This window comes from Drosophila nasuta, chromosome X (assembly GCF_023558535.2).
Source record: "Drosophila nasuta strain 15112-1781.00 chromosome X, ASM2355853v1, whole genome shotgun sequence".
NCBI classification, from domain to species: Eukaryota; Metazoa; Arthropoda; class Insecta; order Diptera; family Drosophilidae; genus Drosophila; species Drosophila nasuta.
The window spans coordinates 12,021,879-12,035,334 of NC_083459.1; the positions used below are offsets into that span (position 1 = coordinate 12,021,879).

At 38.6% G+C, this 13,456-nt stretch overlaps 2 protein-coding genes across 2 annotated transcripts in view; one reads left to right on the forward strand and one right to left on the reverse strand.

Moving 5' to 3' along the window:
* LOC132795886 (potassium voltage-gated channel protein eag) overlaps positions 1-13,456 on the reverse strand; it is an 85,401-nt gene that overhangs the window by 9,333 nt on the left and 62,612 nt on the right. The window contains 12 exon segments of the mRNA XM_060806824.1: positions 593-772; positions 774-1,006; positions 1,086-1,188; positions 1,190-1,339; positions 4,542-4,741; positions 5,899-5,971; positions 6,094-6,249; positions 7,402-7,748; positions 7,820-7,916; positions 10,794-10,937; positions 11,019-11,131; positions 12,024-12,155. Coding sequence (XP_060662807.1) covers positions 593-772; positions 774-1,006; positions 1,086-1,188; positions 1,190-1,339; positions 4,542-4,741; positions 5,899-5,971; positions 6,094-6,249; positions 7,402-7,748; positions 7,820-7,916; positions 10,794-10,937; positions 11,019-11,131; positions 12,024-12,155 — 1,928 coding nt within the window.
* The window catches only part of LOC132795887 (glucose dehydrogenase [FAD, quinone]-like), a 130,644-nt gene that overhangs the window by 6,845 nt on the left and 110,343 nt on the right, over positions 1-13,456 (forward strand). The window lies entirely within an intron of this gene.

Genomic DNA, 13,456 nt, shown 5'->3' on the forward strand with positions numbered 1-13,456 from the left:
GTGCCAGCTTGGCCACATGGCCCAACAAACCTGAGCTGTGGCTGTGGCTGAGCTGTGTGTGGATTAATAACGATAACTAACTGCTTCATCGAGGAAAACAAACAAAAACACAGGTAACGTTAGTTCAATTACTCTTGATTAACGATTAATGTGGCTGGTATCAACTAAAATCAAAATACAAACACGCACACATATTCAGCACATACATATATTGTACTAAAGTTAAGTACACACATACACAAATGGCATGAGAACAGAAAACAGAAACGAGCAAGGAACAGAAGATAAAAGATAAATAATCATAAAACAATCGATCGATCGATAGGCATTGTGTGATGCCAATCGAAACGATGAAATGAATCGAAAATGAACAAAAAGTTGGCACATCAAACACACACACACGGACATAAGCATTACATAAACGGCAAACGATTAACGTTTAACGGTAAACAGAAACAGAATCAGCAAACACGATAACGATAACGATAACGAAAATGGAGCAAGCGCAATGAGCCAGCTTTTTTTTAGAAATGGAACACAAAACACAAAACAAAGGAACATCAATAGAAACGATTGTGAATGAAACACTAACCTTGGTACGCTCCACCTCGCCGTCGCCTTTCTCGACATCACTTTGGCCAGAGCCGACGAGCTCCTTGCTGCCCGCCTGGACTTGCGGCGTCCGTCGGAACTTGGAGAAGATCTTGCGAACGAGATGATCCTGATTCTGGGGCAATTGCGGCTCGTTCTTACGCCGTTCGGCCAATTCTTTTTTCGCGCTTCACATCGGCCACCTTGCGAAAAATCAGTCGATGTCTGAGATTGTAGGTGAGCACCAGATTGCGTGCAAAGCTATTCGCAAATGCCGAATAGAAATCGAGGACTTCGAGCAATTTATCACGTTTGATGGCATGCAAATCACAATAGGTCAACGCACGCACATTGGCGGCACTCTGGCCCACGGCCGAGTCCTTCCAGAATTGATCGCCGAAGACGTCGCCTTTGCCTTTCGGTTTGGAAAAGAAAAACATACGAGTGTGTCTGTATTCAGCAAAAAGGTTGAGAGATTTGCATTAAAAACTTACCCAATATTGCCACAACCTCGTCATCCTGTATAACCTCCAGACTGCCGGTGACTATGAAGCAGAGGCTATCGATGCTCTCGCCGGTGTGATAGAGCAGATCCCCCCGGCGCCGAATGGGACATCATAAAGTGCATGGCTAATGCGCGCAGACAACCATCCGAGGCCAGACGAAATGCTGGATGCTCGTTAAATACTTTGCGATTTAGATGAACACATATGTCAGCCTTCATATCTTTCGGACAATAGTTTAGTACCTGCGAATTGTGAATGAGTTGCGAGTTGCGAGTTGCCCAGTTTTCTTTCTTTCTTTTGTTTTGCTTCTTGATTTTTTGCATTTGCATTTTGTTGCTCTTTCAATTTATCAATTTGTTTTCTCGTTTTTTTCTAGTTGTTGTTTTTGTTTTTGTTTTTGATCAAGAACCAAGCAAATCCCGCAAAGCACGCTTAACCCGTAATAACGCCCACTCGATAGATAACCTTTTTTTTTGTGTGTGTGTGTGTATGAGTGTGTATGTTTGAGTGAGTGTGAGTGTGAGCGTGAGCACCCGATGGTTACGGTTACGGTTACACAGGGTGGTTTTTGTTTCGAAACTTCGCCACACATAAAAACAAATGAAGTGCTAGCTTATGGACAAGTACGGACATTGACATACAGCTTGTGGACTCGCCTTCATACTAGATAGATTATAGATAATGGACAGACACTCACACACAGACTACATTCTGACACACACACAAACATCACACACACACGCACACTAAAACACATACAACATTGAACAGTGTACAAAAGACCTGCAACTTGTGTTCCTGGGCTTCTGCGTTGACTTGTCTGTGTACGTGTGTGTGTGTGTGTAAAGTGTACTGGTTGTGTATGTGTGTAAGTGTGTAAGTGTGTGTGTGTGGGGTCAGGCTGCCTCAAGACGCACACCTTTTTCGACCGGGGGCTCTTAATGTCAACTATTATGTTAGTTCACTTGGAACTGAAACTGAAACAGGAGCTGCCTGGGACACTTCTGGTTATCTATCTTGCATTCTTTTCCTTCTTTTGTTTCCTTTTTTTGGCCTTTATTTATTTATACCCTTGCAGATGTTAAGCGGGCATGTCAGCACCTTTAATAATAAATGCATGAACTACGTTTGATACAACTTATCCTAACTAAATAAAGTTTGACACCGTTTGACTGAACTCTGAAATATTGATGGCATCATTGATGGGACTTGTAGTGAACAAAAATATTGCATTTTTATCAAAAGTATAGAATATACTTTTCATTTAAAATATTTAAATTGGAAATTCTTAACTTGAAATTCGAATAACATTCATCTTGTTATATGCAATAGATGCCAATAAAATGCAAGGGTATCTAAACTTCGATGTGCCGAAGTTTGGCAAGTTCCTAGCTCCTGGTACCTTCCTGATGGATGGTTGGTTAGTTGGTTGGTTGGTTGGCTGGATGGATGGATGGATAGATGGATGGATGGATGGATGGTCGGTTCATTGTTTATTGTTCTTTTGTACTTTTGTTATTGTTTCGAATTGCGGCACAAACTACAGTCAACGAAATAGGTATAAAGGTCAGTTATACATTTGCTTATTTGCACTGGCAAATTTTGTGAAATTGTATTCATATTCATGTTAGCTTGTTGCTTTAACTTGATTCGTTATTTGTTTTAAACCAAACATATTCAATTGCATTTGATTGGCACACACGACCGCCTCCGCCTCGCCCCCCTGATGAAGGGGTTTGTTTATTGAAGGGGTCGCTGGGATGGTGACAATTTTATTTGCTTTTTTCTTTTGGTTTAAAGTTCATCTAAAGGCATGAATTTGACGGACGCTTTTCGTTTTGGCACGGATTTATCTCATGCGCACATCGAATGAAAATAAGAATGGAATGGATCAGAGAATAGTTTTTTGTATTTTTTGGTTTTTGTTTTAGTTTTTGTTGATTAGCAAATTTTGATTATTAATAATTGTGCGACATCAAATGCCAGAGACACATATTGTAGAACATACACAGCTTACCTCGACCTCGACCTCGACCTCGATTTTGGGGTTCGACTTAGTATTAACACTTGATTCTCAATATATATGTATGTATATATTTATATAGTACACATTGCTAGTTGTAATATTTGGTAAATCGTTAACTACTTTTTAAGATAAGGTGGGAACCTACACTCATGTCGACGACGTTAAGTGTTTCGTATTTGAATTAAGTTCTAATGTTTTGCTTACACAGATACGAAGAAGCAGAAGATTTAACAAAACAATTCAAAAACAAAGTAAATAGTGGCATATAAAAAACAGCTAAAAACACAGCAAAAAACACAGCGAGAATAGCGAAACAAGAGCAGCGAACGAACGAGTTGCGAGCGGCAAAATGGCAAAATGGCAATGGCAAAAACGCTTTTGTCATTTTCATTTTTGGGTGGAAAAATACTTGAGAAATGTGAAGAGCTTTGCTGTACTATAGTTTGTGTCTGTCTGTGTGTGTGTGTGTGTGTGTGTTTTTGTTGTTTTGTGTATGTATGTGTTAGTTTGTGCGTGTGCGTGTGTGTGTGAGCGTAAAAGCCTTGGTCTTTAAGTACAGGAACTATGTACATATGTGTGTATGTGCCTGAGACCAGCTCTATTGGCACTTGAAAGTGAGTGAGAGTGAAGAGAGCTGATGAGTGTGTGTGTGTATGTGTGTGTGTGAAAGAGCGAGAGAGTGAAAAAACTGTTAGCAGATGATAGTTGTAATGCGGACAATTACATCAAAGTCAAACGAAATGCAACGAATGTAACGAGTAACGAGTGGCGAGTGGGCCTAATAACGAGTGTGAAACTTACTTGATGATGTTCTCGATAGTATTGTGAAAATGTTGTAAACATAAAGTATGTACATTTGTTGTTCGGTTACACACTCGGAAATTATCGAGTAGCGTAAAACTTACTTGATTCAACGATTAATATGTAACGAGTAGCGAGTAACCAAATAACTTACTTGATGCATAACAATAGGAATAACACAAAAATTATGTACATTTAAAGCGCAGCAAGTAGCTTTTTGAGACGAATAACTTACTTGATGCATTCAATCGATAAATGATTTGTAAATTCTATTTATGATTTCCCTGGTGAGTCAACAACTCGTTTCGCATAATAACTGAACCTATTTTGAATGCATAATGTGAACGAGTTGAGAGCTATGGACAGATAATGCTGGAATGAATAAAGCTGGCACAATTGTTCTACAAGCACGCTGGCAAATGAGCAAAGCCAGGCATTAAAACAAATACGATACAATACACATTTGTCGCTAGACTACAATGCAACTTTTTTTTTTTCTTTGTATGTTAACTACTCGTTGTTTTCGAACGAATCGACGACATCTTCTTCTGCTTAGGTTCTCTCCATCGATTATTTGTAAGGTTTGCTTTTGCCGGAAACGCTTTTTGTGAACTCACCTTCTCGGTGTCGAGACCTTTGGTCATAGCCCACGTAGAGACAACATAGTCCATGACGCGTTCGCTCAGCGCCTTGGGCACCTCGTGCAGTTTCATAAACTCCCTCACATTGTTCAGCATGTCATGATACTTGGCGGTGGCCGAAGTCATTTGTTGTATGATCGTTGTCACATGACCGAAGATCGTTGCGTACAGCAGAGCTGTAGTTGATGTTGATATTGGTTTTGGTGTTGGAGAGGAAGAAAGAATTTGGCATTGAAAATAAGAGGAAACGAAATGTGTTGCCCCGCCCCCTTAAGACAAGGGGAAATGGCAAAAGACTCGTTGACACTTAAGACACTCAGCTATAGCGAGACAGCTACTCGTTATGTAAATACATATGAATATGTTATGTATGCATGTATGTATGTCTGTGTGTGAGTGGAGTGAGTAACGCTTACAATATGTAGATTCATTTGCTACAATGTCGTTGAAGAATGACACGCCGCAGGCGCGCAGCTAGAACATTAATAAATGCGACGAATTGGACGAGCGACAATCAAATAGAGCGAGAGAGAGAGAGAGAGTTAGCGAAAGAGATAGAGCTTGTGAACGAGTTAGAGAGCGTGAAGATGGACAAGCGACATTTGTAGACATTACGCGAACGCACCAAGTTAACTTCAGGCAATCGATGCCCAGTTCAATGGGTTGATGGGGCGTATGCGCAATATGCTTATGCAGCGTGTCCGTTGTCTCTAAAAATGAATCGAATGCATTTGTCTGAACTGATTTCTTTTTAGGGGGTTGGGAGGCGGGGGTTTATCTGTCTGATAATAACACCGATAACAACGACAACGAAACGATAACGATAACAATAACAGAGGGAAACAATAACGATAACAAAACGAAAGTAAAGAGGAGGAAACAGAACGAAACGAAAGTAAGAGGTTGAGAGAAACGGAATGCAAACTCACACATGGCGACGAATTGTGCAACTATAAAACCGGTTTAATTAGATTGGCTTACGAAAAGAACACAATGTGATTAACTTGACTTGGTATAAAGACTTGCGGTTAATTTGTTCGTGTGATCAGAGAGAGAGAGAGTAAGTTGTTGATTTTTTCGCTTTATTCTTATTCAAAAGGTGGGAGGGATGACTGAGGGAATCTATGAATGGCATTTGGTATCATTTTGTTTGTTGGCTACACCAATTGCAGCAGTTATTAGTTCTAGCGGCGCTAAGTGTGTCTAGCCTTTAAATGGTACAGCGAGCTGAGCTTTGAAATTTAAAAGCATTGCACGTGTTTTCGATTTGTTTTTTTTTGGTTTGCTGGGGGGAAATTTGGACGCGGCAACGGAACGTGTTTGGACACAGCACCTGCAATGATCATCATGCAGATGGTGAACACCTTCTCGTTGTCTGTCTCCGCTGCAACATTGCCGAAGCCCACCTAGAGAGAGAGAGAGAGAGAGAGAGAGGGAGGGAGAACGAGACACAGAAAGAAAAAGAGAGAGATGGAGAGAGAGAGAAAGAGAGAGTGTTATGGTATTGCTCAGCTGGACGAATACTTACCGAAGTCATGCAGGTCATGGTGAAGTACAAAGCTGTCACATACATGCTCTTTCTGGATGGACCGTTAACGAGCTCGGGGCCCGTATCGTTGCTCCAGATATACGAATACGGCGATTGCGTCACATTCGCCAGTTTCCACAGCCAGCTGTATTGGATCTGCAAGTGATGTGATTGACATGAGTAAATTTTAACACACATATACTCGTAAAGTAATTAATTAGTGTTGGAATTAATTGAACAAGTTCACCCTTATTCTGATGTTTTCTTCACTTTTCATTTATAGTTCACGTGTGTTCATTTGAGAGGAAACAACTATGTATATTCATTAAAATTCATTACTGCCTTAGTTCACTTTTTTGGTTTTCTTAGTTCGATTCCATTTTGTTCCGTGAAGCAACTTTCTTAACTTATTAGTTTTTGATCTTGAACTTGTGCTTTTTCTTTTAATCAGTCTTTCTATATGGTGTCGCTTCGTTCATGATCGAGCGAGAAAAAGGGAACTACTATATTCAGTAATATGAAAGAACTGAATAAGTTCACCTTCATAGTTATTTTTGGCTTAGTTCTATTTTGTTTCATAGTTTATTGATCTTTACTTTTGATTTTTAGCTCGCACTTTTGATCATTAATTTTTCTCTTCATCATTTTATTATACTTTTTTTGGCTTGCTCGAACAATGAACAATGAACAATTATCGCACAATTAAACTTAGTAAGTTCACCTTCTTTTTTTGTTAGTTCGATTCCATTTTCGATTCCATTCTGGGCATTCTAACTATTTATTTGATTGAACTTTCTATTGTTGTGCTGGATATTTAAGTAACGAAGAAATAAAATACAACTATATTCATATACATATATTCAGTTGAATAAGTTCCCCATTATAGTTCTTTTCTAATTTGTTCCATTTTTTTTTGTTCCTGTTCTGTTATTCATTTTAGATCTTTAGTTCGCTCTTTTTCTCTATTGCTGTTTGGTGGTTTGTGCTTTACTATTTGCGATCTATTTTGGCAGTAGATATAATCCTCAAAATTCTTATATTATTATATTGAAAATGTAAAAACCATAAAAAATAAGAGATTGGATTTGTGTTATTAACATTCTGTAAAATAAATCCCTGAATGTGGCATAAACATTGCATTGTTGAATAGCAAAATAAAACGAAAACATAATCAAAACTGAACGTAGCAGGGAAATAAATCGAAAAAAGAGATGGAACTACCTAGATCACTGCTCGATAATGAACTCAGGAACTTATTCAGTAAAGTGAGCAATGAAAACACTCTTATTATGATAATTATGTACTTACGCCATTGTCGGCATCGCTGCGTCCAATGGAGTACCAAATGCAGGCCAGCCAATGCGCCACCAGCATGTAGAAGCACAAGAGCAGTATCAGCATGGCGGCCCCATACTCCAGATAGCGATCGAGTTTGCGAACGACGCGACCAAGTCGCAGTAAACGAACCACTTTCAAAGCACTGAACAGCGAACCGATGCCGTCCTCGTCGCGATCGAAGGCATTGAAGACATCGTAGGGCAGGCAGCTTAATAAATCAATGATGAACCATGACTTTAGATAGTTCATGCGTATAACCTTTGGATCGCTGACCACTTCGCCGCCCGGGCCCACAAAAGTGGTGTGAAAGTTTAACACTGTAAAGAAGAGAGAGAGATTTCAATATTAATAAAAGCGTATGAAGTTAAAGTGTATGGGGAATGCTTACCAATATCTATAAAGAAGATAACATCGACTATTGAGTCCACAACGAGCAGGGAAACATCCTCAGAGGTTTTATTTTTAAACGCTACATTGTATGGCACCTGCAAAAGCGACAAAACAATTGGCATTAGACGCGCTCTCTCACAGCTATCAGATTGCACAAGACAAAGCTCTCAATGGGGGAGAAACTGGGAGGAACAACTGGGGAGATTGTTGCCCTAAGTCAATCAGCGGGCCAACTAAGCGGCTTAGTTATTGTGGCCAAAGCAACAGTTGTGCTTGTTTTTGGCGTGTGGTGTGTGGAGGGAGGAGTGAGGAGTGAGGCCCAGACCATTTTGTTGCTATCTCTGTTATCCTTAATCCCCTTCTCGCCCTGCTCAAGTGGCAGTTACAAGCCTCTTACCACAAACAAAAAAAGAACAGAGAAAGGAAAGTGGTTCGTTGCTGCTCGTTCGTCCTGTTGCTGTATCTCGGAGAATATTAATTTAAGCACATAAAACATATACCCGACACATAACAGACAGACGCAAGCCTAGACGCAGCTGCAGACGCAGCGTAGACATGGAACTAGACACCAGAGTAGACCCCTGGACCTGAGACCCGAGACTGACAACGAGACAGAGACGGAGACGGAGGACAGAGACTCAGAGACTGAGAGACTGAGAGACTCAGAGACACTTGGTCATGCAAATGTGTGGTGCACTTGTGACCGTGTAAAGTGTCAGAGCAACGAGGCTATTATCTGATTTCTTGACTTGCGAATGGGTGAAGTGCTCACTTAATGCAATCTCTGCCCCCTTTTAGCCTCTCTCTCTCTCCCTCTCGCTTGTGTGTGCCACATGATACTATACATGAAACGCTTAGCAGATGCAACAAGCGATCATTACGAGCAATTTGTGTGTTTAGTGCTTTAAGTTGCTTCGATTTCGCGATTCAAAGCTTGTGTATTTTAGTTTTATTCGTTTATTCCCGCAAGTTGTGAGCAAATTTGTCAGACGCCACAAAATTGCATTAAATAATAATAAAACAACAACGAAACGAAGCGAAGCGAAATGCCAAAACTAAGCAAACAAAGTGTTCAACTACGAAGCATAAACTTTGCTTGCCAATCTATCATTTAACTATGTTGCAAGCTCAGAGTAAGCTTCGCTGTGGCTTGCTTTCCCCCTGGCTTTCCATGCTAAAATCTAACCCCAATCCCGATCCCAATCGCAATCCCAATCCCAATGCGAGTGCAGATTGTGTGTATGTGTGTGTGTGTTTTTGGGGTGTGCGAGCGAATTTAAGCGAAAATGTTAACATCTTGTTGACGGAAATGGGCACAATTTGAGCAGACAAGCGACGAGACAACACAGATGCAAGCTCGTGTGTGTGTGTGTGTATGTCTGTCTGTGGCATGTCGCATGTGGCATGTGGCGTGTGGCATGTGGCGTGCGGCGTGTTCGTGTGTTCGTGTGTGTGTGCGGTTACGCCTAAGTAGCTAGACCTATAGGCCACGCTCCAGAAAAACAAATGAGTGGAGCCCTGCCCTACTCTCAGTTGTAAAGTTCGCAGTTGGGAGGCGGGAGGCGGGACAGGTGATAAATGTTGCCACGGGCGCTACACAATTTCACATTCATACCCTGCACTCTAGTTAAGCAGTGAATAGAGTTTTAGTAGGTTTCTAATCTAGCAGCAGCAACTGTTGAAAAGTCTGAGAGAAACAGATGAATTTTAAATAAGTTGCACAGAGAGTGCAAAATTCATTAATATTCTAGATATCCATAAATAGAGTGTAAATTGTAAATTTATTATAAATAAATATAGTTCATGTACAGCATTTTTATAATACAATATCATGATTCTATATAATTTATTCGCAATTTACATACTTTGTGATCGATCTTTCGCAGTGATTAAGTAATTAAGCAGAAGTTTCATCATCTATCAGAGTCCCTTCAGTTCAAAATTGGAAGAAAGCATTACACATAGTGAAATTAAGAAAGAAGAATTGTTTTCTTTGAACGATAACTAACTCACATCATAACATAAAATCATAAATCGAACATTTGTTGAACATTTTTAACTATAAGATTACCTTATACGTTGTATAGCTTTACTAATATATAAATAAGTTTGAATGAAACACCTTCAGTGTAATACTGAAATCACAAGGATGAACATTACAAAACTCAGTTTCATTTTAATTGAACTAAAGTAATTAAACGAAATAATTACAGCTTGTGTAGCATGTAATCGAAATGTTGCTTGTAAGTTATTGATTAAAAATTATTTTGTCTTTAAACATTTTTTTTTTATAGTTAGTTTGATATTCCTCTTGTTCCTGACTGAGTTTGTTAACATTTGTACTACTAATCAGCTGTTCGCTTAATGCAACTTTTGTGTAAACACTTGCATCATAGAATCGCATCGTTGAAGCAGATTGTCTAAATAAAAACTTTTTTTGCTATTTAATGTCCCTTCACTAAAAATACATATGTAGCATATTTAATATGGTCATTGATGGGATTGTCTGCTGTTTTGTTTGGATGCCACCTTTGATAAAGTTTAGTTTATGTTAAGAAAACAGGTCTGATATTGGATAATGTTACCCAAGTAAAATTAAAATTAAACTATAATTAGTTGTCTAAATTATGCCACTAAGTCATCTATATTCTATATTGCTTCTACAACTTCTACTATTAAATTGTTTTGTTAAGTTATTTGTTTTACCAAAGTTATTTGTTTTGTTTTATGAGATTAACTGAGCAAATGATTAACTGCAAAAGATATATGAGGAAAATGGATAAAAGAATGTTTTAGATCTTTGGGATCTTTCCTCAAAGTATGGCTTGTGAAAAAACTACATCAATTAGTATCTATATCAAAAGTATAGAAAGAAGCTATGGTATTGAGTAATATAGCCCGATTAGTTGATACACCGATTGACTTAAGAGAGCGGAGAAGAAGAATCGGTTGAGTTAAAATCGGTTACTTACCATGATGGCGGTATAAAATGTTAAACACAATATCACCCAGTCCCAGATTGCTTTAAATGCACAATAATGCAAGAGTATGTGTGGTGGCGTCTTTGGCGCTTCCTGTCTGTACTGTGGCATAATATCGGCACTCAGCGACATCATCTGGAATATGAGAATCGATAATTGAAATCGGAATCGGAATGCAATAAGAGTGGGATTTATGGATTTTGAGGGATCTCTTACATGCGCCAGATTCGACTGCTTTGTGGGATCCTTCAGCGTGGGCAAATGCGCGCTGAATTGCCGGCTGCGTGTTACAGATCGCGCCAACTTGGCGAACTTCGATAGACCTAAAACTGGAAGGAATAGATTAACTGCTACGATATGGACAGAGACACAAGAGACAGCGACAAGAAAGAAGCGACAAGAAAGGCACAAAACGAAAACCAAATCAAAATTCAATTGAAAATGAAAGAGAAGAAAAAAGAGAGAAAGAGAAACAGAGAGAGACAGAGAGAGAGAGAGAGCAAATAAAATGGCAAAAGTTGAGAGAGACAAAAGACAAGCGATAGTGAGAATCAACAATCGATGTTGATCAATTGGCATTGATTGATAAAAGATACGAAAAAAAGAATATTGTAAATCGATACAGACATTAGTAAGTTTATATACATATATACAAATATTGAAGAGATCGGTTTCGGTATATTCGGTAAATCGGTAAATCGGTTTATCGGGTTTATGATCGATTTGCGTATTTTACAATGCGTATAAGCGTGTTGTGTAGTTGTTGTTGGTGTTGTTGTGGTGTGAGAGCGTGTGTGCGGGAAATATGTGGGAGAGACAGAGATAAAGAAAGTAGAAATAGAGATAAAGATAGATAGTAAAACGGTAGAGGTGCATGCGGCAAAAACAGAGATAGACAGAGAGAGAGAGAGAGAGAGGGAGACAGCGCTGGTTGTGCGTATGTGTGTGTGTGTATGTAGAGCATGTTGTGCGGTGTGTGCAGTGTGGCCAATTCACATTCAGGTCGCTTGACATCGGTACAATTTTGGGAATGCGTGTCTGATTGTTGCAATGATCTCGTCGATCTCTAAGTATGCTTCTATTTACACATGAATGCACACAGAGTGAAACATATACATAGAATGACAGCCAGATCGAGAGAGAGAGAGAGAGAGAGAGAGAGAGGAAGACAGGTAGGCGGAAGGGGGGAGGGGCGGGTCGTTGGCAGGGACAATTACTTACCACCTTTGGTATCCTCGCTGTCGATGGGCTGCTTCAGAGCCGTTATATCCCGAAACGTCAAAAGAAATAACACAACCAAATCCCTTTCGTTGCGTATGGGCGCCACCTGAAGCAGCAGCCATAGCGGCGTTTCTATGGATGGAAAACGAGAGAGAAAAGAGAAAAGAGAAAGAGAGAGGGAGAGAGAAAGTGGGAGAAAAAGAAAAAAGAGGGAAGAAAACGCAAGCGAGCATGGGAGTAAAATGAAAAAGAATGTATTATTATATTATATCAAGTAGTTTGAAGAGCCCTGAAAAAAATTATACATTTAATTCCATGGTTGAGCTTAACTAAGCTTCAGTAATATAACAAATTTGCACAAATTTCTCAGATCGCATATATATTTTTTCTTGGCATTGTTTCCCTGTCATTCTTCACATCGAATTTAGTATATTCCCCGTCTTTCCATCTTATTTAGTATATGATAGACTCTAGAATATGCTGTATAATACAAATTGCAGTAATATTAAGTATATTTAAAATGCTCTTTGATGTGGTATTCTGCAACTCTACAGCCACACTTTTCATGTAGAGTATAAATTAATATATCTAATATGCAAAATTCAAGACCCAGCAGCAATAAAATAAAATTCGCTAATATTATAAATATATTTATGAATTTCTCAGCAGTTATTGTCAGTCTTTTATCGGGTCTCTAGAATATTCTAAGTACTTTAAAATAAATACAGCACAGTAAAAATTCATTTTTTCTCTTTTTAGTATTTTTGTATTTCACTGTCAGTCTATTTATTCGATTTTTTGTACAATATTCTATTGTTCTTCTTTCCATCGGATCTCTATACTAAGTACTATATGTAAAGCATAATGAAATATTCTCTCTAGATAAGACTTTATTTTTAACATTTCCTTTTTTTTGTGGTTTTTTAGTTCGCTGTCAGTTTATTAATCGGATCTCTTGTATACTCGTATACAAGCGTACTTCACAACTTATATTGTCTGTCTTTTATCGGATCTCTGTAATTTCTAAGTACTCTATAAGCTAGTCTTTCAAATATTTATGAATATTCCACATAATGTACGATCTATAGTATATTCAGTATTATAGATATTTACGGATTTCTCCGATTTTCCTACTAGTTTTTTCATCGTGAAGAGAACAATACAAACTGTACAAGTGTTGGAATTATTAATGCATTTCCATATTACGTTTTTTTGTGAATATTCAATTATTTTTGGTATTTTATTATGTGACTGCTAGGTTTTTTTTATTCACTTATATATCATAAAGTGTAAATACACCTTTTCTACACGCTGTTTATATTTTCGCCAAGCTGCATTTTGTGGCATTCAATTGTAACGTTTAATTAAATTGATTCGGCATGTTTGTCAAAAATGCTTTATTATTCATGGGCAGTAGATTATTCGTTGAATTC